This window comes from Phalangium opilio, unplaced genomic scaffold, assembly GCF_054372755.1.
Source record: "Phalangium opilio isolate 3A_F unplaced genomic scaffold, DU_Popi_V2 ptg000024l_1, whole genome shotgun sequence".
NCBI classification, from domain to species: Eukaryota; Metazoa; Arthropoda; class Arachnida; order Opiliones; family Phalangiidae; genus Phalangium; species Phalangium opilio.
Genome location: NW_028324155.1, coordinates 6775546 through 6801054, shown reverse-complemented (window position 1 = coordinate 6801054; position 25509 = coordinate 6775546). Strand labels below are relative to the sequence as shown.

At 34.8% G+C, this 25509-nt stretch overlaps 6 protein-coding genes across 7 annotated transcripts; 4 read left to right on the top strand and 2 right to left on the bottom strand.

The window, feature by feature from the left end:
* Window positions 1-406: 406 nt before the first annotated feature.
* Window positions 407-4409, top strand: Rpt5 (26S proteasome regulatory subunit Rpt5). Its single transcript, XM_089868284.1, has 8 exons — window positions 407-558; window positions 738-944; window positions 1012-1119; window positions 1907-1969; window positions 2042-2252; window positions 2322-2638; window positions 3918-4063; window positions 4146-4409. The coding sequence occupies exons 1-8, from the start codon at window positions 517-519 to the stop codon at window positions 4336-4338; spliced, it is 1287 nt and encodes a 428-aa protein (XP_089724410.1). The 5' UTR covers window positions 407-516; the 3' UTR covers window positions 4339-4409.
* A 651-nt stretch (window positions 4410-5060) lies between these two features.
* Window positions 5061-7304, top strand: RpL17 (ribosomal protein L17). Its single transcript, XM_089868280.1, has 5 exons — window positions 5061-5148; window positions 5425-5473; window positions 5539-5579; window positions 5648-5978; window positions 7100-7304. Exons 2-5 carry the CDS (start codon window positions 5434-5436, stop codon window positions 7243-7245), a joined length of 558 nt encoding a protein of 185 aa, XP_089724406.1. The 5' UTR covers window positions 5061-5148; window positions 5425-5433; the 3' UTR covers window positions 7246-7304.
* Window positions 7305-7336: 32 nt separating this feature from the next.
* LOC149692519 (junction-mediating and -regulatory protein-like) lies at window positions 7337-10189 on the bottom strand. The gene is made up of 7 exons (XM_089868265.1): window positions 9044-10189; window positions 8809-8962; window positions 8582-8739; window positions 8426-8512; window positions 8247-8342; window positions 7699-8176; window positions 7337-7608 (listed from the first exon to the last, which is right to left on the bottom strand). Exons 1-7 carry the CDS (start codon window positions 10058-10060, stop codon window positions 7466-7468), a joined length of 2133 nt encoding a protein of 710 aa, XP_089724391.1. The 5' UTR covers window positions 10061-10189; the 3' UTR covers window positions 7337-7465.
* A 1048-nt stretch (window positions 10190-11237) lies between these two features.
* On the top strand, window positions 11238-12663 carry LOC149692518 (uncharacterized). Its single transcript, XM_089868277.1, has 4 exons — window positions 11238-12010; window positions 12086-12321; window positions 12394-12508; window positions 12572-12663. Exons 1-4 carry the CDS (start codon window positions 11695-11697, stop codon window positions 12661-12663), a joined length of 759 nt encoding a protein of 252 aa, XP_089724403.1. The 5' UTR covers window positions 11238-11694.
* Window positions 12664-12731: 68 nt separating this feature from the next.
* LOC149692517 (nose resistant to fluoxetine protein 6-like) lies at window positions 12732-15811 on the top strand. Its single transcript, XM_089868275.1, has 10 exons — window positions 12732-12816; window positions 12880-13056; window positions 13130-13223; window positions 13290-13397; window positions 13456-13621; window positions 13698-13777; window positions 13852-13974; window positions 14046-14166; window positions 14228-14621; window positions 14687-15811. The coding sequence occupies exons 1-9, from the start codon at window positions 12732-12734 to the stop codon at window positions 14441-14443; spliced, it is 1170 nt and encodes a 389-aa protein (XP_089724401.1). The 3' UTR covers window positions 14444-14621; window positions 14687-15811.
* A 1249-nt stretch (window positions 15812-17060) lies between these two features.
* sim (bHLH transcription factor single-minded) lies at window positions 17061-25349 on the bottom strand. Of its 2 annotated transcripts, none has more exons than XM_089868262.1 (6): window positions 25244-25349; window positions 23451-23679; window positions 20129-20214; window positions 19162-19765; window positions 18945-19092; window positions 17061-18884 (listed from the first exon to the last, which is right to left on the bottom strand). In XM_089868262.1, exons 2-6 carry the CDS (start codon window positions 23623-23625, stop codon window positions 17354-17356), a joined length of 2544 nt encoding a protein of 847 aa, XP_089724388.1. In that variant the 5' UTR covers window positions 23626-23679; window positions 25244-25349; the 3' UTR covers window positions 17061-17353. The 2 variants fall into 2 exon arrangements, with proteins under 2 accessions (XP_089724388.1, XP_089724389.1); XM_089868263.1 differs by lacking the exon at window positions 25244-25349 and adding an exon at window positions 23779-25079.
* Between the last annotated feature and the right edge of the window lie 160 nt (window positions 25350-25509).

The following is a 25509-nucleotide window of genomic DNA, read 5'->3' as shown; positions in this document are numbered from 1 at the left end:
TGGCTGGAAATAAAAGGGTTGGCTGTTGGCTGGAAATTGGGCTTGTCGGGGTTTTTCTTTGGCTTTCCGTACTTAAAATACCGCCAATAGGCGAAGATCATTAAAATGCCCAAAAAATTGACAAATGGTACTGTCAAACCATTTGTGTAGCTTATAATTCGTCAATTTATGGTTAAATAAAGTGGTTTCATTTTGTTTTGGGTTTTAAAAATGGTGTCAGTATGTAATATCATATGCATTGAAATTTCTTAAGGCTTAAAAGAAAAACAAATTCCAAATTTTCACGATAAATTTTTGGCTTGTTTTTGGGCTGGATACTTTAGATCTGAGGCAGTTTTTGGGCTTCTTTTAGAAATACCGACTGGCGGTTTTTTGGGCTTGTTTCCAATTTCATTTTGGCGGGTTGAAGGTTTTCAATCTGGCATCCCTGCAAGAGAGTGACAAGCAAGTTTCTGTTGACGTGATTTGTATTGTTGAAGCAGTGTATTTACGTAATTAACGTTAAATAAATTAATTATGAGTGCTGCAACGGTTGCTGAAAACGTGGAAATTGCCGATGTAAGTAATATTATTGCTAATTTTTCTCTTAAATTCAAAATTCGGAAGATTTCGTACGTGTTATAGTAAGCCTTGGCTATTTATAAAAAGGAGAAATCATTGAAGAGGTGGGGGGGGGGGCTATTTGACACCCGTTTATTAAATTAATTTTAAACGATTAAATTAATTATTTTAACTAGGAAACATTCGGTGATGACGTCCTTCGTATGTCAACTGACGAACTGATCAGTCGAACCCGTCTCTTGGATAATGAGATCAAAATTATGAGAAGTGAAATCCAAAGAATCAATCATGAACTTCAAACGCAAAAAGATAAAATTAAGGAAAACAATGAAAAGATTAAAGTGAATAAAACCTTGCCTTATTTGGTATCAAATGTCATCGAGGTAAAGCTATTATATTAATTAATCTAATTAAGTTATAATAATAATTACACTTTAATTCTTTATTTAGTTGTTAGATGTTGATCCTCAAGAATTAGGTGAAGAAGATGGAGCTAATGTTGATCTAGATTCTCAAAGAAAGGGAAAATGCGCTGTCATCAAGACTTCAACAAGACAAGTAAGATTTGAACTTTGAAATCACTGTCAGGGTTCATACAAACCTGGAAAACAGGGAAAACCTGGAATAATCAGGGAAATAAATAGTTGACAAAAACCTCAGGGAAAATTCAGGAAAATTTCAAATTTTTAGTAAAATTCAGGGAAATCAGGGAAATTTCAAATTTTTAGTAAAATTCAGGGAAACCAGGGAAATTTCAAATTTTTAGTAAAATTCAGGGAAATCAGGGAAATTTCAAATTTTTAGTAAAATTCAGGGAAATCAGGGAAATTTCAAATTTTTAGTAAAATTCAGGGAAATCAGGGAAATTTCAAATTTTTAGTAAAATTCAGGGAAATTTCAAATTTTTAGTAAAATTCAGGGAAATCAGGGAAATTTCAAATTTTTAGTAAAATTCAGGGAAATCAGGGAAATTTCAAATTTTTAGTAAAATTCAGGGAAATCGGGGAAATTTCCGTCAAACAGGGGCCGAGTAATTAAGCAAAATGTTCAATATAACACATCCTCCATAGGATTAACATTACACTATACTTTGGAGGCTCATAACTCTGGTTATATTAGAGATACGGGGATATCCTTTGATTATGTAATAGTCATATTTGCCCCCGTCCCCCCTCCTTCGTTAACATTTGCTCCATAGGATACTCCATATACGGGAAAAACCTGGAAAATTCAGGGAAGTATATGGGAATTAAAAAACCTTTAAAATCTCAGGGAAATTTGTTTTCCAAATGTTGTATGAACCCTGAATACACTGTACAACTTTAATAATCCACGTTTCTTTCAGACATACTTTCTTCCAGTTATTGGATTAGTTGATGCTGAGAAATTAAAACCTGGAGACTTAGTTGTAAGTTGATTAATTAATTACAGTCAGTGTTTGTGTAGTTTATTATAACTAATTAGTGTTAATTACAATCAGGGAGTTAACAAGGACTCTTACTTGATCTTGGAAACTCTTCCCCAAGAATATGATTCGAGAGTAAAGGCCATGGAAGTTGATGAAAGACCTACTGAACAATACAGTGATATCGGAGGCTTAGATAAACAAATTCAAGAGTTGATTGAAGCTGTTGTTTTACCCATGACTCATAAAGAAAAATTTGAGAATTTGGGTATTCAACCTCCCAAAGGTATTGCTAATTAATTATTCCAAGTTTAAATTTAATTAATGTTAATTAAACTTTTTAACAATATTATAGGTGTATTGTTATACGGACCTCCCGGCACTGGCAAGACTTTATTAGCCCGAGCGTGCGCTGCTCAAACAAAATCTACATTTTTGAAACTGGCCGGTCCTCAGTTGGTCCAGATGTTCATTGGGGATGGAGCTAAATTGGTCAGGGATGCATTTGCATTGGCTAAAGAAAAGGCACCCGCTATAATCTTCATTGATGAGTTGGATGCCATTGGAACAAAACGTTTTGATAGTGAAAAAGCTGGAGATAGGGAAGTACAAAGAACAATGTTGGAGCTCTTGAATCAGTTGGATGGATTCAGTTCTCATACTGACATTAAAGTAAATTGAAACCTAATTATTTATTTATCATTTAGAATAATTGTTTATTAGTTAGAATAAATATTTATCATTTAGAATAATTGTTTATTAGTTAGAATAATTATTTATTATTTAGAATAATTATTTATTATTTAGAATAATTATTTATTAGTTAGAATAATTATTTATTATTTAGAATAATTATTTATTATTTAGAATAATTATTTATTATTTAGAATAATTATTTATTATTTAGAATAATTATTTATTATTTAGAATAATTATTTATTATTTAGAATAATTATTTATTATTTAGAATAATTATTTATTAGTTAGAATAATTATTTATTAGTTAGAATAATTATTTATTAGTTAGAATAATTATTTATTAGTTAGAATAATTATTTATTATTTAGAATAATTATTTATTATTTAGAATAATTATTTATTATTTAGAATAATTATTTATTATTTAGAATAATTATTTATTAGTTAGAATAATTATTTATTAGTTAGAATAATTATTTATTAGTTAGAATAATTATTTATTAGTTAGAATAATTATTTATTAGTTAGAATAATTATTTATTAGTTAGAATAATTATTTATTATTTAGAATAATTATTTATTATTTAGAATAATTATTTATTATTTAGAATAATTATTTATTATTTAGAATAATTATTTATTAGTTAGAATAATTATTTATTATTTAGAATAATTATTTATCATTTAGAATAATTATTTATCATTTAGAATAATTTTTTATCATTTAGAATAATTTTTTATCACTTAGAATAATTTTTTATCATTTAGAATAATTTTTTATCATTTAGAATAATTTTTTATCATTTAGAATAATTATTTATCATTTAGAATAATTATTTATCATTTAGAATAATTATTTATTATTTAGAATAATTATTTATTATTTAGAATAATTATTTATTATTTAGAATAATTATTTATTATTTAGAATAATTTTTTATCATTTAGAATAATTATTTATCATTTAGAATAATTATTTATCATTTAGAATAATTATTTATCATTTAGAATAATTATTTATCATTTAGAATAATTATTTATCATTTAGAATAATTATTTATTCTAAATAATTGTTTATCATTTGGAATAATTACTTATCATTTGGAATAATTACTTATCATTTGGAATAATTACTTATCATTTGGAATAATTACTTATCATTTGGAATAATTACTTTTCATTTGGAATAATTACTTTTCATTTGGAATAATTATTTATCATTAAGAACAACTTTAATATTAATTTTTAATAGGTTATTGCTGCTACAAATCGTGTGGACATTTTGGATCCTGCTCTATTGAGATCTGGACGTCTGGATCGTAAAATTGAGTTCCCTCATCCAAATGATGAAGCTAGAGCAAGAATTATGCAAATTCACTCCAGAAAAATGAATGTGGAGTAAGAATTAATTGCCCTTTTTCTTTGGTTCCCAGGTTAATTGAATTAATTTGTTTTTAATTGATGAATATTTTGATTTTAGTCCTGATGTCAACTTTGAAGAGTTGGCCAGATGTACAGATGACTTTAATGGCGCCCAATGTAAAGCCGTTTGTGTTGAAGCTGGTATGATTGCCTTGAGAAGAGGAGCCACAGTAGTAACGCACGAAGATTTCATGGATGCTATTTTAGAGGTTCAAGCCAAGAAAAAGGCTAATCTTAATTATTACGCTTAGGGTTTTCATTTTGTATCAATTTTTCTGCTTAATATATGTTTTGAAATAAATAAAAAACTCTTAAAAAGTTGCGCAATTGTTAAATTATTTCAATAAAACCATGGATAAAGAATGCGCGTGAGGAAATTTGTTTTCACGCTATAGGATCGGCAACTCCCTATCTCGAACGACAGCTTATTCTGTATATACTCTGTTACAACATCGGTTGTCAGCACGCGCAAAGCTAGGTCTCTATGTAACGTAGCTTTGTACGTGCTGTCAAGAGACAAAAAACTTCAGGATCTTCAGGATTTAAAATATCCGCGAGTATTTTGGCTCAGTGCACGGACCTCTGGGCCTTAGTTTCAAATACGCGTAGTAGGCTGTAGGCAATTTCACGCGTGTTTGAAACTAAGGCCTAGAGGTCCGTGCACTCGAGCTAAAAAAACACGCGGATATTTTAAATCCTGAAGATCCTGAAGTTTTTAGTCTCTTGACAGCACGTACAAAGCTACGTTACATAGAGACTTAGCTTTACGCGTGCTGACAACCGATGTTGTAACAGAGTATATACAGAATAAGCTGTCGTTCGAGATAGGGAGTTGCCGATCCTATAGCGTGAAAACTAATTTCCTCACGCGCATTCTTTATCCATGATGAAACTATAAAAGGTAAAAAATTCCCCAGTTTCACGCATTATATTTGAAATTCCCGCTGTGTGACGTCATTTTTACCGCTAGGTGTCGCATTACCTTCCTTCGGTTTTGAGGGGAAGTAAAAGAAGGGGAAATAAAAATCTTTCGAGTTCCGGTCGTCTACGAAAACCCTCAGGTTGGTTGATTTCCTATAATTATATTAAATCTTGGTAATCTTTAATTATTTAAAGGTAATGTTGATTTTAATCCAACTTAAAACGTTTATTTTATGCATTTGAGATGTTTTAAATAATTATTTATGCGATTTTTACAATGGAATTTGTGTAGTATTTAGTTAAAGGCATTAGTCTTAAGCCTCGGTCATTTTAGAAACACGTTTTTATATTAGATAAGATTCCTTGTTGAAACATTCGGAGTTATAATTAATTTTTTGTTAATTTCATTTAATTAGGCCTTCGAAATGGCTCGTTATTCTATGGAACCGGAGAATGCTACTAAAGGTAATGATAACTATTTTAAACGAAACCCATTTCATTAAGCCTAACGAATGTTTCAAACCATACAGCATGTAAAGCTAGGGGTTCAAACCTTAGGGTTCATTTTAAGGTAAGCTCTCTTAAATAATTAATTAATTAAGTTACTTAAGATAGAACCTAAGCCTTAATTACTAACAGAACACGAGGGAGACAGCTCAGGCTATCAAAAAAATGCCTCTGAGGAGAGCCCAAAGATTCTTGAAGAACGTAGTGGCCAAGAAAGAAATTGTACCATTCAGAAGATTTAACGGAGGTGTTGGACGTAAAGCCCAGGCTAAACAATGGGGTTGCACCCAAGGAAGATGGCCTCAAAAGAGTGCCGAATTCTTACTTCAACTCTTACGTAATGCTGAAAGTAACGCTGATTGCCGGGGTTTGGATGTTGATAGGCTAGTGATTGAACACATTCAAGTCAATAGAGCTCCCAAGATGAGGAGGAGAACTTACAGAGCTCATGGCAGAATTAATCGTAAATATTCTAATTAATTCCATCCTTTAATTTAATTAAATTAATTAATTCCATCCTTTAATTTAATTAAATTAATTAATTCCATCCTTTAATTAAATTAAATTAATTAATTCCATCCTTTAAATTAATTTATTCCATCCTTTAAATTAATTAATTCCATCCTTTAAATTAATTAATTCCATCCTTTAAATTAATTAATTCCATCCTTTAAATTAATTAATTCCATCCTTTAAATTAATTAATTCCATCCTTTAAATTAATTAATTCCATCCTTTAAATTAATTAATTCCATCCTTTAAATTAATTAATTCCATCCTTTAAATTAATTAATTCCATCCTTTAAATTAATTAATTCCATCCTTTAATTTAATTAATTCCATCCTTTAATTTAATTAATTCCATCCTTTAATTTAATTAAATTCCATCCTTTAATTTAATTAAATTCCATCCTTTAAATTAATTAAATTCCATCCTTTAAATTAATTAAATTCCATCCTTTAAATTAATTAAATTCCATCCTTTAAATTAATTAAATTCCATCCTTTAAATTAATTAAATTCCATCCTTTAAATTAATTAAATTCCATCCTTTAAATTAATTAAATTCCATCCTTTAAATTAATTAATTCCATCCTTTAATTTAATTAAATTAATTAATTCCATCCTTTAAATTAAAATTAAATTAATTCCATCCTTTAAATTAAAATTAAATTAATTCCATCCTTTAAATTAAAATTAAATTAATTCCATCCTTTAAATTAAAATTAAATTAATTCCATCCTTTAAATTAAAATTAAATTAATTCCATCCTTTAAATTAAAATTAAATTAATTAATTCCATCCTTTAAATTAAAATTAAATTAATTAATTCCATCCTTTAAATTAAAATTAAATTAATTAATTCCATCCTTTAAATTAAAATTAAATTAATTAATTCCATCCTTTAAATTAAAATTAAATTTATTAATTCCATCCTTTAAATTAAAATTAAATTTATTAATTCCATCCTTTAAATTAAAATTAAATTTATTAATTCCATCCTTTAAATTAAAATTAAATTTATTAATTCCATCCTTTAAATTAAATTAAAATTAAATTAATTAATTTTCTTTGTTATTTTAGCTTACATGAGCAGTCCATGCCACATTGAGGTAATTCTATCGGAGAAAGAACAAGCTGTAGCTAAGGCTGCTGCTGATGATGAAGCCCCCAAGAAAAAGGTCTCTAAGAAGAAGATGGCCAGACAAAAGATGATGCAAAGGGATTAAAAGTAATGATGTATAAAGTGGGGAAACAAAATAAAAACCATCTTATTGAGTATGAAAAATGTTTTTTATTTAATTCTAAAATTAATTAATTAATTAATTAATTCAGTACCGGTAAAGCATTAAAAAATATATCACAATTCATTTCATTTAAAAAGATTCCTTCCCATTCCAGACATTAAACTCTTCAGAAAATATTAGATATATATTTAATTATTATAATTTAATCAAAATCATTATCATCTTGACTATAATCAGAATCAGTATCACCATCAGTATGATCTACTCTAATCCTAGAAAGTACAGATTTAAGAATACTCTGTAGATTTCCTTCTAATGGTAGAGGTAATCCTCTAGAAGAATCCTCTAAAATAGATAAGATTAACCATTAATTTTAAATTTTTATTAATTAATTTCAGCTGGTTTAAAACCCCCAGAAAAAGTTTTAATTCTTACTAGTTTCATCTTCACGTTTCTTTAATTTGTTTCTAGCTGCTAAGATATCATTTAAATCAATTCCAGGTGGTTCCCTAGTTGGTTCAGACTTGGGCCTTGTTGTTTTAGGTTTAACAGATTCAAATTTAATTGGAGGATTTAGGAAAGGAGGAGGGGGAGGTGGTGGAGGAGGAATTGAACTGGGAGGTAAAGGGGGTGGAGGAGGAATTGAACTGGGAGGTAATGGGGGTGGTGGGGGAGGAATTGAACTGGGGGCTAAAGGGGGAGGAGGAGGAATTGAACTGGGTGGTAAAGGTGGAGGAGGAGGATTTGAACTGGGAGGAGGTGGAATGGCCACCATGGTTTCTGGTAAAGGAGGAGGAGGAATTTGGGATGAAGGTGGTGTAAGAGTTTCGGTATTAATTAACCAATCAGCTGGTGGAGGTGGAAGATCTTTGTCATCTAATATAGTTTCTTTCTCTTCTGCTTTAAGATATTTCTAATAGTGATAATAAAAGTGTTAGCCTAGTTAAGTTAAGTTAGGTTAGAATATGAAATATTTATTATACCTTCCTATATCCTTTCAATCTTTGCAAAGTTCTTTGTCTTTCCAGATCCCTAAATTCTTTTAGATTTTTTTGCTCTTTTTCACGTTCAATTTTTTTCTAAATTAAATAAAAAATGAATTAAATAATTCAAATTAAATTAAACTATAAAGATTAAATTAGAGATGAAGATAATTTATTACAATTTGAATTGAATGATGTTTTTGTTGCTTTTTAATTGCTTCTTCCTTGCTTTTAAATTTTTGTTTCTGTTCTTCTAATAAAGCTTTCTGTAAAAAAATAAAAGATATTATAATAATTAATTAGGAAGCCATTTTGGATTTTGAAATCTTCTCAACCTTTTTGTTTCTCAAAGCAGCTCTTCTTCTATAAACATTATTTAATTTTTTCTTTAATTTAATTATATCTGGGTGTTGATTAACCTCAGGGTCATCTAAATTTTCACAATCTTCAAATGATTCTTGAGCATCAAAGAAAATACCTTCCTCTTCCTCCCCTTAAAGAGATTCAAGATATTAGGATTTAATTCCTTAGTAATTAAATTAAATTAAATTAATTAACACACCCTTTAATTTATTACAAATAAAATTAATTTTTTTCTTTAATAAATTCTCTTCCTCTTCTAAAATTTCTAATCCCATATTAAGGCAATTGATATTCGATTCGTGGATTTCATTATCCATGGATTGCATATCTTTTTTCAGCAATGCATTTCTTCTCTGAATGATTGTTTACAAAGATTTAATTAAAAATAATTTCATCCTCTATGAAAATTTAGATTTAGACCTAATTTTTCTAACCAATTCTTTAAGCCTATTTCTCTGTAATTCCCTGGTGGCCTTAATTACTGTTAAGAGCTTCAGTCTTTCCGCTGAAACTTTAACATCAACTTGGTGAAATTTATCCATGGCGTGCAGACTATAGGCAACTTTCCCAAAATGAGTCTGATCGTTTGCCATTCTATTTCTTTGATCTAAAAGTATTTTCCAGGTTTTTCTATAATATTCTTCGTAAAGATGTTGTACAGCTTCATCAGCTGATATATATTGCTCTTTCCATTGCTCAAGTTTGCTCTTTAAATTTTGCAAGATCTTTTGGCCAAATTCCCGTGTTTTTAACTGTTCTTGAGTCTCGTCAATTTTAGTTTGCGCAAATTCTCTTTCTTCCAAAAATTGCCAAAGTTGGAAGTTGTAAAATTTTCCAAGGGAAACTAATAATTTTCCAATGGTTTCCTCTTCCACGACATAGATTGAAACCATTTCTAACATGGTTTGACATCTTTCCCTCAGAGCTAATACTTCTTCCAATTCTTTGGTGTTTGATTCAACTTCATTCTCGTAACCTTTCTGTTTCAGTTCCGTGTTGCTCTCTTCATAGTTACTAAATATATCTCCCTTTTGAAATAAAACACCCAAAAGTACATTTTTTCCACATAAATGTAACGAGTTTGTTAAGAATTCTTGTAATTTTTTGGAAGCAACGTTTGGATCCAACTTGGTTTGTCTTTGAAATAGTTTTTTCTTTGAGAGAAATGTCTGTAAGTATTCAGGAAATTTAATTTCAGGATGGAGGAGGGCCAGTTGTTGATGGACGTAATATAATTGTTTAATAGTGAATAATCCAGCCTCAGAATTACTCCAATTATCACTGGCTTCTCGCGATTTATCAAGCATGGTTATAGCTGCACTGTCCAACTCCTCATTCCAGGCTACCAGGATCTTTGTATTTTTTCCAATATCTCTGTCTTTCCTAAAAGTATCCTTACGCACGGCCACCCATTCTTGGAAATCCAAATCACTTTCGGGGCTTTCATTCATTGTTATTAATTAAAACTAGATAATTACTTTAATAAATTAAAAAGAATCATATGACGAAATAATTCCACCCCATACGTAACGTCACTCTGTCGTCTACTTATGATTACATGTGATTCTGACGTCATATAAACAAAAGATGCACGTGATCCACTTTTTTGATTATTTCCAGCACTCAGTTGAAAATCTGGCGGGCGGTCTGCCGCTCTGCGTACTGTGTGTAATTGTGCTATTTGCGTAATTTTAGTTGTAAATATGATTTATTTAATGTGTTTAAATGAAATTATTGAAAATACGAATTTTATAGAGTTTGTGTTACGATATTTAATCGGTATCGAGTGTTAAAACTAGTGAAAATAGGCAAAATCGGTTGTGTATTATTTGTGCGGTAAGCCTTGGAATTGTTACATCTTGGCCCTTTCTTGGGTGAAAGGCAGAAAAGTATCACCCAAGGGGAAAAGGAGAATCACTAAACTGAAATCAACAAATTATGACAAGTAAAACAACTTTATCTGTGAATATTCAACTCCAAGAGGGATGATAACCATTGAAGATTTCCGGTAAGTGATAAAAGTCTGTCACTCACAAATCCATCAATGAAAATATTTCATTAGTGTTCAGTTAAGTTGCAAATAGTGTTAGCAGAAGTATATAATACTTCTCTTCGAGAGAAGTGTACCACAAAGCGGAGTAAGTGTAACGTCACTCTTCCCAACATCGGAACATTTAGAGCAAGGTTACTAAACCGAATCACATACACGATAAATAGTTCCCTCATCATTACTCTATTAGCGTTTAAATATTTGACAAGACGCATGCGCTTGCGCATTTTTGTCCCATGTCAAGACGAGGTTTGTGGGATGATTGCTGGGGATTTAGTGCCAAACAATTATAGAATTCACCTAACGGTGCGATGCCCATTTGTAGTTTGATGAGCGGGAATGCAAACTAAAAGGGGGGTGAGCCTGGGAAGAATGACGTTACATAACTAAAGCATTAAGAGGATACAGAGTGTCATCCTTCTTCTATTATCCCCTTCTGGTGTTAGTAATACTAGAATTCATTAGTACGTAGGCTTCGGTGGTTTTATTCCAGATTAAATACATCAAATTGAAATAGGAGGTGTGCAAGCTTTTAAAATTTCCAATTTCAAAAATGTTCCCCGCGCGTCAAGTAAATAAAAAAACCTGAAATTTAACTAAAAACTACGTCCCATTTACAACAAGGAAATCTATTTCTCGACGTTCCAAACACCCGTTAATATTATTTATAAATCTAAAAAAATAATAAAATGATAATGCTCGGTTGACACGCATCCTTGGCCGTGAATCTTGCCATAGATAGAAGTTCTTTGTGTATGGGAGGGTTGTCCTGGGGGGATAAGTACCTCAAGAAACCGGAATTTCATCTTGAGGGCAATGAAACTTGGAAAGTTTACTGTTATAATAAACTCTAAGTATTACCGAGTGCCATGCCACTCTTTACGTACGTGGTTTCAATAAATTCAAGGGTTCAAAGAAAAAAATTATTTACTCCTTACGTTTTCGGAACTTTATTAGTCGTCGCGTCTCTAAGTCGAGTTCGGGTCGTGACGGGCGTCGTGATAAAAATTAGGCTCTGTTTGGTCCAAACCTAAAATGAAATTAGTTTTTTCATTGTTGCTCGTGTTTTGGGCACCTTTAGTCCATCATAATCGCGATGGTAAACCCCTTTTTGTCCAAGCGGGTTTCTTCTCGGCCGCTAAGGTCAAATTGGAAGAATCGGACGTCGCCGCTCGATTGAAATGGGAGCGAATAGGACCCCGTGTCCAGAATGTGGTCACTAAGGTTGTTGATGGTATTTGGCCAACTTTTAATTCCTCCGCGGAAAAATTAGGTATAAGTACCGAGTGTCAGTACGCCGTTGATAAAATGTTGAAGGATTTAAAAGAGTTAAAAATGTGGGCCATTCAAAGTGAGTCAGTTACCTCAGCTTATTTTGGCACGTACAGTTATTTTTAAAATCAAATTTCCGGGTAATTTTTATTAGTGGTGGACGCCACTGGTTTCCATTCCGGTGGTCAGTTTTTCGAGAATTGGTCATCTTTTGGAGATTACGATCAATGTTTGGCTATCCAAGCTCCAGCTGATTGGAGCGCGGGTAACTTGACCATCCGTGGTCAATATTGTTTAGTTGATATTCAACCCCCTTTACCCCCAAAATGGCATACTTATATGAGACCACTGACCATACCAGCCTTAGACGAACTACAATCTAACAGCGAAGTATAATTAAACATTAATAGAATAATTAAAAATGACCTCTCCTTAATTAAATCCTAAAAACGTTTACAATAGTTTATACAAGCTTTGAAATCGTATGGGTGGGATTTTTACAATCGTGGATTTAGATTTGGAGTTTGTATACCCTCTACTTGTAAATCCGAGGAAATTGAATCAATTTCGAACTACGGTACGAATTTGAACTGGCCTTAACTTAGGTTAAATTATATTTAAATGTAAATTAATGTTTAAGCCGCTGGTCAAGTTGGATTCCAAGCTAACGTTCAATCTTGCGAGAAAGCCAAACCCAAGAAAGTTGAAGGTTATCAATTTGCAATTGCGTAAGAGATGATAAACTCTCAACCAAACCCAAAAATTCGGACTTTTAAGTTCTGTTATAATATTTCAGTATTATGTTGGCTATGTTCGTATTAACTGGGATACTCTGTAGTTTTATGAACACCGGGGAAGATAATTCGGATAAAAAAGTCGAAAAAAGTATAACTGTGAATAACAGAATATAAAACCAGTTTAGTTAAAATACCCGAATATCCACTACAGATTTCCCCAATAGTTTAATCGACGCATTTTCCGCTTACCGTAACGTCAATCAAGCTTTGACCCTACCGGTCACTCCTGACCCCAATACCGCCTTCTTTAACGGTATAAAATGCGTGGCCATGATTTGGGTCATTGCCATACATATGCTAATTGTCGCTTATCAAAGCAAGACACTCCGTAAGTCATAATTTTACCTTTGACCCGCTTCATTTATAAATAATTGAAATTAAAAAAAAAACCTTTACTTCAGGGGGTCATGGTTCACTCAGAGACAAGAATGCCAGTTGGTATATTCAGTTTTTTACAAATGGACAAGTATCTGTTGATATTTTCTTCTTCATAACGTAAATAGGGCGAGTTAATTATGACTTAATTATTAAATTAGTTAACTTAATAATTAATTATTGAAGGGGGTTTCTGTTGACTTATATAAAATTTCGCGATGGAACACGATGCGATAAGAAATTAGGTGGAATTTACTCGGAAATTGTTAAACCAGTATTTAGAAGAGCCTGGAGGTATTTAAAATGTAGTTCTAAATTAGTTTAACTTTAATTAACTATAAAAATTATTTAGAATCCTCCCAATGACTTTACTGGTAATTGGCTTAACATTTTTACTACCCTTAATGGGTTCTGGTCCCACTTGGAATTTAATGATCAACAGTATCGGTGAACAATGCCGTGAAAATTGGTGGTCGATTTTATACTTCGGAAGTAATTTTATACCATTTGACAAAGCGGTAAGAGCGCTAAATAAAATTTAATTTAGAATTAATTTCGTAACCTTTGACCCCGTGTTGCGTATACGTGTATTAGTGTTGTATCCAGTCTTGGTACGTTTGTGTTGATGTACAATTGTACGTTTATTTCTCCGTATTCGCGTACTGCTACGCCAGGTGAATAAGTATACCGCCTAAAGTTTAATCAACGCACTCCAATTAACAATGTTAATTGTTAATTATCGCGATAGAAATCGAAAGATTGCTTTTGGTTCCTTATTGGCCACGGGAATTTTGTCCAATTTATGGATTACTTGGGAAACTTATTTTTATCAGGACCCACCTACCCTCTTACAGTACAGTTACGATCTTGAGTAAGTCAGGAGTTGAAGAGTATTTATACCCACGCACCATCTTCAATTACTTGTACTTATCCTTATTGTAGTAAAGTGAATGATTACTTATCACGTGCGCACCAATCTCCGGAATGGCACGTTGGTGTTTACAGCGCCGGTTTGGCGTTAGGTTGTTTCTTGTCCGATAGAAAATCATTTAGTATTTCTCAGGTATTTAATTTAATGTTAAATTAATGTTTAAATTAACTCAAGAACATCGTACGTATTTTAGAGCAAAAAGATCTTGGGAACATTAACGGCATTTTTCATGATGATTTTTGTCTTCTTTTCGTCATTACGTTGGAATCACGGCGTTAATCCGACTCAATTTGAAACATTGCTTTACGTTTTTTGCTGTAAACCATTTGTGGCCGCTTCTATATCGTGGTTGACATATTTATGCGTTACTGGCAACGGAGGTTCGTTAATTAAAGTACTAATTAGCTGATTACCTTTAAATAATCGCCGCTTATAATAATACAGGTTTGATAAACTCTATTTTATCTTGGAAAGGTTTCGAATGGTTTTCGAAATTCACCTTTTTAATTTATTTAATAAATATGCCTGTTATATTTTATTATTTCGGAACTTCGGGTGGTTTAGTCGATTCTTACGATAGTGTCATGGTGAGCTTATTTATTTAATTTTAATTTCGATTAAATTAAAATTAAATTGTTAATTATTTCTACAGTTTGGATTAGGAATACAATTCGCTGTAATAAGCGTCATTATCGCATTTTGGCTTCACGTATTTTTTGAAAGCCCCTTAATTGAACTTGAGAAAATTTTTCGTCGCAAAACAAATAAAAACGCAGTTAATAAACAACAAACAAATGAAAACGAAAACAAAGAGGAATTAACTTCGAAAAAGGTGTCAACACGCAAAATTATTGGACACGAAACTTCAATTGGTCGCTGGAAAGAAAGACTAAATCCAAATGAACCACCGGAAAAAATTGGAACTGTATCCAGATTCACTTGATATTATTATAACAACAATTATTATGTTAATTATATTAAAGACAAAACGAAATAGGAGTTAATTTATTTATAGAAATGTACCCAAAAATATACCATATTATATTATTTTTTTATGGCACCTGGGATTCTGGGAAATTATCTTAAACCTTCCCGACTTTATCCCGGTCAACCAAGGTGTTCCGTGATCTCCAGTTACTACGTCCCTTACGTTTAGGTTTCGCTTTAAATCGAAGACATCAATCAAGTAGACTTTTATTGGCTAGAGGAGAGATGAACCCAGTTTGGTAGTACCCGCCACGAAGGAATAGGACCGGACGGGGGCGAAGGTAAACATAAGGGGCTCCGGAGATTATTCTCTCTCTCTCTCTCTAACTTGACTCCCTCTCTCTCTAAGTTCTAAGGCGTGAAAATGAAACATTTTTTTTCTTAGGCTGCTCCATGGAGTCATATCACCCCCAGATATTTTTCTTTTTTTTTACTAGGGTAAATTTTTTGGTAGAGTCGAATTTAACCCCTGACCTTTTTTGCCACCTTTCCGTCTGTCGGGAAACGTTTTTTTTTTTTTACTTTTTTATTCCGAGACTACAGTAATATTTGAACCAAGATACCATTCTCAAGGTCTTTGTCGAGGTTCTTAAGTTTTTGTAACAAAATACCTAACCATTTTTTTTTGGTTAAGGAGGTGGTGAGATACAAATTGAATTGAACTTTCGGTTAGCGAAAATTGCTTAAATGAAAGATTTACTTAATTTTGAATTAAAATGGCGTAACAATCTTGTGTGTTGAGTTCTTTTAATTAAAAATATACTTATTTCAATGGGATTCACTCGTTTTTGTGTGTCTGCACATGCGCGCAACTGTTAACTGAATACTTTAATTAATGAAATATTTTCAATACTTAACACTTTCATAATTAAATATTAATTAAAGTAGTCTACAATTAAATGTTACGTTTCCGTATTTTTTCAGGATGTATATGAAAAATCCTATGAAACTCAACAAAGTCACGCCCATTCTGAAGTAAGTTTCAGTTGTTTAGTATATACGTTGGAAAATTCGTTTTCTTCAATTTCGCTTAAGCATTTTAATGGACGTCCCATGACGGGGATTGGGAGAGATTAACTCCTTTTCTAATGGATACCGTATCTAATTAGGCTATTACTTATCTTGAAAAACTGTTAAAACTCCCCTTTCCCATCTTAAAATCTGACTCAATTTAAGGATGCGAATTAATATACTTAGCCATACAGGGAACAGTGCACCCTTCTCTAAGTAAACAACGTAAGATATCCACTTCATTCCCAACAAAATGTAAAGAGGGGTGTATACGTTAGTATAGTGCAGTTTTAATCAAGGAGCTAGTCCGCTTTGATCTCCTCTCCATCCTCCGCGTTAGGCTTCGCCGCGGAGCTTCGGAGAATGGAGAGAGACGAAATCACTTCTCTAGGAGAAATATGAGATTAAAGCAAACACAATCTTGAATCTCCATCTCTAATCAGAGAAGAAAATTTTGGGATGGGAAATTTACGTTTTAAATGGATTAAGCCCTCTTGTCTTAAATTACCCAAGTGCTAGCCTAATATAGTAAAATGTTTTATTTAAAATTAACCCTCGAAGTCTCGCCAGAGCCTTAGATTTTATGGAAATATGCAAATTAGGCTAGATTATTTTGGTATTTTTCTTTTACTGCATGGGGCTCGTGAGAAATAGGTGAATAATAAAAATGGTTGCCGTCAGAAAGCTATACCTTTTCCTATCAAGAAAAAAAAAAAGAAAAGAAAGGAAAGGTTTCGGATCGCGAATTAGAATTCATAGTCACGGGAACCTGAAAATTCTCCGTTGCTGCTGCTGACGCGAATGGAAAAACCTCCGACGTAAGCAAACACGATCGATTACGGTTGAGACATTTTTATACCCAACACTGTGTTGTAATACTCCTCCCCCTTTCCCCCTTGTCAGTTGCCACCAACATTTTGACCTGGGATTTGTTTTAAAATAGACCTAAAATCTCTAAAGAAAAGTTAAATTTTTTGAAAGAAGCCCAGACTAGTTTTACCCAATTAATCATGCCTTATAACAATTAATTATTTTTACTACTTATCATATTGCAACTATTAATTTATTTTATTTTCATTTTCGTACGTCATATTTTTTTTTGGCACAATTCAACATCGCAAATTTTAAAGAAACTATGTTTTGGAACTTAATCTTACAATTAATTACGCGAGTAGACATAAACGAATGATATTTACCTTATTTTCTTGACGCAATTGTTCGAGTCATCCGTTACCTTTTGCGTCATTGAGTGACAAAAATCTAAGAGATCATTTTAACTAATTTACGTCGAGATTAGGTTCGTTGGTCATTATTTTTATCTTCACAATTGTTGGGTGTAATCGGTATTGACGTGGTATTGTTGGGCGTCAACTATGACGCTAGTATAACCAGGAGCGACCGCCCCGTTAGAGACCGATAATTGGTTATCTTGGTCGCTTGTTTGAACCACACCGCCGTTACTGCAAGGAACCATGGGAACGATACAATGGTGTCTTTGTAGACCTTCCAGCGCGCAGAGGGTTTGACCAACTTCGTCGTCTTCATCCTCATCTTCCTCGTCGTAATTTCTACGTGACGTCATACCGTTAACGACACTCTGCATGATTGTCGCGTGGTCACCATCGTGGGAACCGTAGTAATCGTTCATAACGGTCGAGTGTTGTCCATCGTCAGCGTACACCGTAAACCGCCTGTCGTTCGGAACCCTTTGATCCCGGAATGTTTCCCCACCATTGGGTGTCGTTCGAGTAATAACCGATTTGAAACCGCCGGAATTTGTAACCGATACCATATCGTTTGAAACGGCGATTCTGGAATCTCTGACCATGGTGGCATTCGGCGTGGTACCCGTTTCCGGTCTGTTTAAAGGAGACGCGTCATTTTCTAACTGACCAGTATCGGGGGACGTTCCTGGTAATGGCGAATTACGTCTGTGACTTCTAAGTCCGACGTAAGCCTCGGTCGTAGCCAAGTCTAAGTCGGAAACTGTCGAATCGGAATGGTTGCTGTACGGTTCGCCCGTATTATGATCCGAACCAGGATTTTGGAAAGAATCGTGGGCGCTATTGCTACGCGAACTCGAAATTGGTGTGTTGAGGGTATCCCTAACGAAGGGCGCGTTCATAATCGTAACCGAATTAACCGAGTTTGATAGACTAGATTGGTTGATAGAGTTAATGGAATGATTCACAGCGTCATTTAGAATATTGGTATTTTCACCGGTGCATTTTTGAGAGTAACCGGGGAAGTTATCAATATCCGTACGCGTCAAGTATCTCTGTTCTTGGTTGTTGCCTCCTCCACAATAATCCATCGGTGATCTACCACTTCCCAACGCGTTAACGTTATTTCCGCCGTAGTATAAAGCGCAACCGTTCTCTTCCGGTAAAATCGGGTTCAATCCGGTATTGCCGTAGTTCGTTTGTTGACGAGATAAGTTGAAGTATCTAGGAGGAGGTGGAGCTTGTTGGGCCGGAATGGGATTAGAAGCTACCACGTTATCGTTATGCGAGTTGTAAGGTGGTAAAGACTGGAAGATGGCCATATGAGGAAGGTCACCACTCGCGCTGCAATTTTCGTAACTGTTCCCTTCGTAACTATGTTCTGTACGATTCGGTTGGTGTATTTCTTCTAATGATTCCGTCGCGCACGCGTATGGTACTTTCCTCGCTTTGGCTTTTTGATGACGTATTTTTGATGGCGCTGATCGACCATTGGAAGCGGTGACGTTACTCGATGAAGCGCTACCATTTGAACCATCTCCTATTTGTTGGCTGGTTGAGTTCACCGTTGTCTCACCTTTGGCTTCGATTTGGTCTAGTTGAAGTATGTTGTTCTTCGCTTCGAGTTCACTGTAACACGCATCGATTTAGTTCAAGAAGCTGAAAAAGGTCATGTCTGGAAGGTCTTACCTCAGCACGTAATTGACGCTAACCACGCAATGAGGTCTTGAAGACCTCGTATTGTGGACAATGGTGGCGTAGCTCTGCATCCAAACCCATCCGCCATTTTTGGCTAAGAATCTGTAGTATTTGGTGGTAACTTGTCCTTTGACTAAGACTTCAAATGAAATCAGATTAACTTCTTTCAAATCGTTCTCAATAATTGCGTAATATGATAATATCTTACGAGTATGGTGAGAGATATGCATATGAACGCAATCACTCCCGTGAATGTAATGGTACAACGTCTTTTCGATCAGATCCTGCGGTTCGTAACCGGTCAAATGCGCCACACGCGCGTCCAAGAAGATCAACTTCAAGTCCAAGCTAGCTCTAAACATAAACATATTCCCGTACATCTTAATTTCCGTTATGGCGCTAGGTGGCAAGGAATGTCCCACGGCAACCAGACCCATGTTCTGGTAACAACCGTCGTAAGGAGCCACGTCCATCGAGTAATGTTTGACCTTCAAGTAACCGCTGCAATGAATGACTTTATAGCCACCGGAAGTCAGTCCGGCGTTTCTTTTAGCCAGAACACATTTCATCCTCAAGAAAAATGACCTTTCGGCCTCAAAATCCTGGGACATGTGGTGAGAATACGAAGGTGGTAATGGAGGATGAAGGGTCAAGACGGCCGTCATTTCATCATGGTCGGTTGTATGAATGTATTCGTAAATACTATTGCCCGTTAGTTCAACTTGAGACAGACCCAAATGAACTGACGCGGTTTCGGATATGTACATAATTTTACCATCAGGCGCAACGACGAAAACAAATCCGTCCAACGTCTTAAAAATAAAGAAAATTAAAAAAAAAAATCAAATTTCGATTATACATATAAGAAATCTTTCCCTTCTCCGTGGTTTGACTCGATTCTTAGAAGAAATAATTTCAACCTCATTTTCGCGTTCTTATATGCTCGAGCACGACTTGGACTTTCACCAAATAGAAACATATCCATACCCAAATACAATTTTTTTTCTTCACTCGTCTTATTCTTGTACGAAACCGTACGTACAACCAAGATAAAATGATTTTTAAGAAATTATTCTTATTGTTAAAGTCAGTATAAAGTTAAGTCTTTATTTTTGTTGACTCACTATGACCTTTGTATTTTATTTACAGTACTGATAGATACCCTTAGAACTTACTTGTAATAAATGAGATCCTAATTCTTTAATGGCACCTTCCCTCGGGTTAGGGGGAGGTGGGCTAGAGCCCCATCCATCCCCAAGTCCTAAAATTAAAGAAAAAGAGGACCAATTTATTAGTAAAGTTCGTACGAACAACAATGCACTTTCGAAACAATTCCCACCCAGTCACTGAACTCCATATCTTGAATAACCCAGTCATATTATGATACAGTGGCAAATAGGCTTAAGTTATCCAGTAGGAACTAAAATAGTAGGGGACTATAAAAACCGCTTAGTTTGTTCTAGCTCCAAAGATTATCCCGGCCAGAAAGCGCGGGAACTTTTGTTCAAAGTAAGGGTATCTATCTCTCCTTTCAACGCGATCCTCTGTTGAAAGCGTTAACACCAACATGAAACGAAAACCCCTCCTCGACACTAATTCTGAGTTATCAATGTTTGCTTTTACTCTTTCGGTTTGTGGGCCTTATTCTCGCGGATCGGAGGGACTAAATGTTACACCATTTATCACAACCCCCAAAACCCTGAAAAAGTCCAAATTGCCACTCCCTCGTGTCTAAGGGTTTTCCCTGAATACTGATTTTCATCCACTGTATTTACATTTTTATCTTAAGAAACAGTTTCAAATTAACATTTGAAATATTTTATCTAACCCTTCGATGATTTACAAGATTACCCTGCGCCATTTTTCGTTTATCGAACTGCAGTTTCAATTGATTTTAAATTTACTCAAATAAAAAGAATGACGTAAAAAAATTGTATGCGGGATAGTTGTCTTCGTCTTCTTTCGAATGGTCTTTCTCCGCTGCTACTTGAAGTCAATGTAACTTGAGACCACTGTCAAAGCGAGAACCCACCCTTCTAATTCCCTTTTCCGTATCTCTTATCATGATGACGTCTTCCCTCCAGCTATGGAATCACTATACACGAATTTTCCGTCGCGACAAATCGGCACTCGAACACGTAAAACTTCCCTTCTCCCTCTCGACATATTTCGGGACATCCTTTGTCCTTCGTTATGTCCGCGCGATCGATTTGAGTGATTACGATCTTTTAGCCCCTATTACAAGGAAGGGTCCCTTCCGTACAAAAATACACGTTCCATAAGGAGACATATCCCTCTGAATATGCCCGCATAAACTCAGTTGCACGGAGAAAGAATTAGCAAAAAAACAAACCCCCTGATTTCAATGTCCATTTAAAATTACTATTGGTCTGCAAAAAACCCTTTTAAACTGCTTATTCGATCTACTAGTAGCTTTAACATTCTGAATTTTGGAGGACAGTAAAAATTCCTAGTTATTTATTTTGATGCTCCAAGGTTTACGATGAAAATTATCACGTCTTTAAAATATATTTTTCACTTCTCTAAGACTTTTAAAAGAAATTTAACGGTAGGAGCGAATTGCACAGGTGTGCATTCACCAATTCCCACCATCCCCCACCAACTAAAATGGTTGGGAACTTACCCACCCCGTTGCTAAATAGACCTAACTGGCGTATATACTCCGCTTAAACCCTATTTAACTTGCCATCACTGAAATGGGTAGCTTCTTAACTTTGATGCCTAAACCCGGGGTGTTATTCGATTCGATAAGCTAACAGGTAATGGTGCACTCGCTTTAAAACTATAGGCGAGGGTGCGAACCGTACCACACCACCTTTGGACGGTTCCCGCGCATGCATGGAGTGGACCCTCTGCCAAAATTGGAAGGAAAACGTTATAGATGAGGCGTGATTCCTGCGGGACGCCCTAACTGGGGTAGACCTTACAGACGGCAATTGAGAAATTGATCTTCTGTAGGTGGTAAAAATAAGTTATACTTGTCAAACAGGAGTTATTTTGAATTATCATAGAAACCAAACAGCCTAGCGCTCTAGACTATGGAGGTAAAAGCTTATGACCCTTGGTAGAGGTTATGTATAACATTAGTGTTCTAGACAAAAAGGTACAGCGTCAAATCGTCTATTGTTTTTGTGATGGTAAGGGATTAGGGCGGTTTCTAATCTATATTTAAGATTAGAATTAAATTAAAATATTGCAAAATTCAAAATTCCTTCTTCGTACCCATAAAAGGATTACCCTCGGCACCTTGTTAAAATTAACAGTCATACTTAAGACAATCACTGTCATTACGCGTTATTTTAATTCTACAATTTTGGGAATCTCGGAGGTAGATTATAAACGTAATCCGTAACGAATGGATTAGGAAACAAAAACAGCGGGGTATCCACCAAATGGATAGGGATTGGAAAAACAGCCCTAACACCACATGCATGGTGGTTAGTCTTCACTCTTGTAATTCTTAGCCCCCCAAAACCTGGTCAGTCTCCCACGCAGAAGTGCACTCGCCAAACTACGAGAGAGCAGCGCATTTTCTTTTAGGCCTACTTTGAATAATATAAAATCGTATGGCTCAATGATAAAAATAAACTTTTTAGAGTGTAATGAGTGTAAAGGGAAGCCCCTGGGCCTCTTTATAATATCCATCTTCAAGTGGATGCGGGGAAGAGAAAGAAGAACTAACTGCACCAGGAGAGTGAGAGAGGATCGAGCTTTAGGAGGCTGAAGTCTCGTGTCGTGCTAGGGCGCTAACAAAGCCAATTTTCCCGTCGCCCGTTTTCAAAAGGATCCCGAGCTGGAAAAGCTAGGAAGCCCCCGAAACTCTGGTGATTTCTGAAACCTCGAAGGAAGGAGCCCAATGCACGTTTGCCGCTTGTTTTTCAAAGAAACGAATTGGAAGGGAACATGCCGCGAAGCCCCATTTGTAGGCGACTAAAATAGGGGAGCTAGGTTTTCCCGTGGAGTCGGATAGTTATTCCACGATATTTTGGAAAGCTTCTAGTGGGTTATTGAAAGTCATTCACAACCAGTCTTGAAAGGGACGACTAAAAAGTATAATTGGGCAAGTGTCCAGGGTATTGTAGGGGTAAAAATAACGCTCGTGTTATAGTTATGTTAGTAGTTATAATTCGGGAGTATAGTGGGACCAAGTCATTTGCCGCTCATGTGTATAGCCATGGTTGTAAGCGCATAATGGACACGCGTTGAATTAAAAAAGCATTTCAATCGACGTTACTGATTGGCACGTGACTTTATCCCAATTTGGATTAAGTCGCGTGACCAACGAATTGACCCTGGCCAATATTCAACAGTCATTACAAGCTCTCATAATACATTTCCCACCAAATCCTTACTTAATAATGACGGTATTACCGGGACTTTTTTCGGATTTAAGGGTCAATTGGTTTACGCTCTGTAAGTCAGGCGGACCTTTGAAAGGTCCTTAATTGTGGACTTTGGGAGAAAGGCTTTACTTACCATCGGGAAATACGGCTCTCATTTTAAGGTAGGAAGTGGTCAGTCTGATGACGGACGCCTTGTCCAGTTGGCTGGTGATAGCCGCGGGTAAAGGCAAGAGTTTAGCCAATTCCAGAAACTCGGCGTTTTCCTTCTCGCGTCGGGAGCGAGCCGCGTTCTTGGATTTTTCCTTCATGATCGCCCGTCAAAGATACTCCTAACGCCGCGGGAAGGAATCTCGTCTACCTGACTGCGGAGTTACGATGAGAAATTAAATAACGAAAATCAAACCAGTACAGCAATTAACATAGATCTCCCATGAGATCGAGCAATTCCACAATGATATTACTTGTATTTCACCTACGCGCTACAGCACGTTTGCTTTGTTTTGACGTATCAGAACTTCGAGTTCAGCCTCTAGAACATTCGGTTAACCCCAAAGAATTGAAATTCCACGTCTCTCGCACCTGTATAATCTCATACCCGAGCCTAGACGGACTAAACGTCAAGTAAATACCCTAACTTTGAGCTAGGAATTCGATTGTATCGAATGGTGAAAACATTCGCGAGACTTCTAGTTTGTCTTTAATATTTTAGGGGTGGGTCCCCGAGTCGAAGAAAGGTCTTCAATCGTTTAGGATAAAATGGGCCGAGCGTGTCCGTGTCCAGAAAATCGGATTATAGGAAATTCTGGGATCCCCGGGAATTTTTGGTCAGCAAAGTTAGTAGTAAACCCGTGTCGTGTTTACGTACCAACACCAAGGTCTGCATGCACCACCACCAAAAAATTTGTTTGGTTTTTAGCTTCCGTAGGATAGAAAGCGGTCCAGCCAGAAACCATTATCTTTATTGTTGACTCTCGTGTCTTCGTAGCTTTGCAGCTGCGGATCACCCTCTATTTTTATTATTTTCCTTGTCTGAACCCGTGTCCAACCATCATACCTTTTGGCCTAAAACTACCTTTCCCAGCTTGGCATTGCTATCATCTTGAATTTATTCAAGTTTAACTTGAATATCAATTGAATAGCACGATGTTTCTAGCGACCATTTTAAACTCAAATGATTGTTGATCAGCTTACATTTATTTTCTAACCTAGAGTTCGTTTAAATTGTTGAAAGGCTTGGAGCCACAAAAATTGCCATAAAAACTGTTCTTAATGGAAATTTTAATCAATTCCGTGCCGAAGAGAGCAAATTTTTAATCGTCTGACCGCATAACTTTACAAAGGTTTGGGGCTAAGCTTCCCATAAACGATTATAGTGCGAGTTACAATCGTAAAACTATTTATTTTACCTAAAACTTAACTTAATAACAGTTCAATATTCTCGCGTGAATTTCGTAATAAGGCTGTTGGAGCGACATTATAAAAGTTACAAGACGTCTAGGATCAGGGGCGGAAAATATTATCGTGTGAAAGTCGCAACCTTCTTATTTTTGTTTGCTAACAAACATTGGGGTTTCTCCTTTTCTTCTTCTTCTAACGCTATCCAAATCTAAGTTTGCTGGAATGGGAAGGTAACCCTGGTATCGTTTCTCTTCTCCTGCAGCCTTGTTACGCATTATATAGTCTTGTTTTAACACGTTCTAACATTTTAGCGACTAATTTTCTAAATTCGCCTCATCTAATTATATTATTGCGTTATTTTTTGGGGGGATACTACCGTTCAAATCTACTAGCAACTTATTTGCACCCGGAGCCTGGCGCTCTTTGTAAATCAACATTCGAATAAAAATTAGAAAACATTTTTTCTCACTTCGACATAATTCTTAATTTCTAAATATATCCATACATCTTTAAAAATAACCATCTTACCTTGTCTAAAGAAAATCCATTGTTGATTCAATTTCTAATTTAAGATTTTGCACCGCGACTCTCTTTCTTTCTCGCTTCGCTATTTCTGTTAATTCTGTTAATTATTCGCTAATTGATATTTTTTATTTCGATTATTTAAACAGAAGAGTTACGAAAGAATGCTCTCTCGGGAAAACGGTAACCTTTTTACCTGCGAGATCGGATGTGATTTCGGAATCTAAATCGACTCGTGGGGATTGCTTTTATTTTTTCTTATTTTTCATCGG

What these genes read in the sequence shown, in the direction of transcription:
- LOC149692519 (XM_089868265.1), bottom strand. Translation starts at nt 10,060, where the DNA reads ATGAATGAAAGCCCCGAAAGTGATTTGGATTTCCAAGAATGGGTGGCC. An exon ending in AACATCATTCAATTCAAATT is followed by an intron (nt 8,343 to 8,425) that starts GTAATAAATTAT and finishes TATTTAATTTAG; the next exon opens with AAAAAAATTGAACGTGAAAA. An exon ending in GATTGAAAGGATATAGGAAG is followed by an intron (nt 8,177 to 8,246) that starts GTATAATAAATA and finishes TATCACTATTAG; the next exon opens with AAATATCTTAAAGCAGAAGA.
- LOC149692517 (XM_089868275.1), top strand. Translation starts at nt 12,732, where the DNA reads ATGTTGGCTATGTTCGTATTAACTGGGATACTCTGTAGTTTTATGAAC. An exon ending in TTATACCATTTGACAAAGCG is followed by an intron (nt 13,622 to 13,697) that starts GTAAGAGCGCTA and finishes TACGTGTATTAG; the next exon opens with TGTTGTATCCAGTCTTGGTA. An exon ending in AATCATTTAGTATTTCTCAG is followed by an intron (nt 14,167 to 14,227) that starts GTATTTAATTTA and finishes TACGTATTTTAG; the next exon opens with AGCAAAAAGATCTTGGGAAC.
- LOC149692518 (XM_089868277.1), top strand. Translation starts at nt 11,695, where the DNA reads ATGAAATTAGTTTTTTCATTGTTGCTCGTGTTTTGGGCACCTTTAGTC. An exon ending in AACTACAATCTAACAGCGAA is followed by an intron (nt 12,322 to 12,393) that starts GTATAATTAAAC and finishes CGTTTACAATAG; the next exon opens with TTTATACAAGCTTTGAAATC. An exon ending in TGAATCAATTTCGAACTACG is followed by an intron (nt 12,509 to 12,571) that starts GTACGAATTTGA and finishes TTAATGTTTAAG; the next exon opens with CCGCTGGTCAAGTTGGATTC.
- sim (XM_089868262.1), bottom strand. Translation starts at nt 23,625, where the DNA reads ATGAAGGAAAAATCCAAGAACGCGGCTCGCTCCCGACGCGAGAAGGAA. An exon ending in GAGAGCCGTATTTCCCGATG is followed by an intron (nt 20,215 to 23,450) that starts GTAAGTAAAGCC and finishes CTTTAATTTTAG; the next exon opens with GACTTGGGGATGGATGGGGC. An exon ending in GCATATCTCTCACCATACTC is followed by an intron (nt 19,093 to 19,161) that starts GTAAGATATTAT and finishes TTTCATTTGAAG; the next exon opens with TCTTAGTCAAAGGACAAGTT.
- RpL17 (XM_089868280.1), top strand. Translation starts at nt 5,434, where the DNA reads ATGGCTCGTTATTCTATGGAACCGGAGAATGCTACTAAAG. An exon ending in ACCTTAGGGTTCATTTTAAG is followed by an intron (nt 5,580 to 5,647) that starts GTAAGCTCTCTT and finishes AATTACTAACAG; the next exon opens with AACACGAGGGAGACAGCTCA. An exon ending in AGCTCATGGCAGAATTAATC is followed by an intron (nt 5,979 to 7,099) that starts GTAAATATTCTA and finishes TTGTTATTTTAG; the next exon opens with CTTACATGAGCAGTCCATGC.
- Rpt5 (XM_089868284.1), top strand. Translation starts at nt 517, where the DNA reads ATGAGTGCTGCAACGGTTGCTGAAAACGTGGAAATTGCCGAT. An exon ending in GTTCTCATACTGACATTAAA is followed by an intron (nt 2,639 to 3,917) that starts GTAAATTGAAAC and finishes AATTTTTAATAG; the next exon opens with GTTATTGCTGCTACAAATCG. An exon ending in TCCAGAAAAATGAATGTGGA is followed by an intron (nt 4,064 to 4,145) that starts GTAAGAATTAAT and finishes TTTTGATTTTAG; the next exon opens with TCCTGATGTCAACTTTGAAG.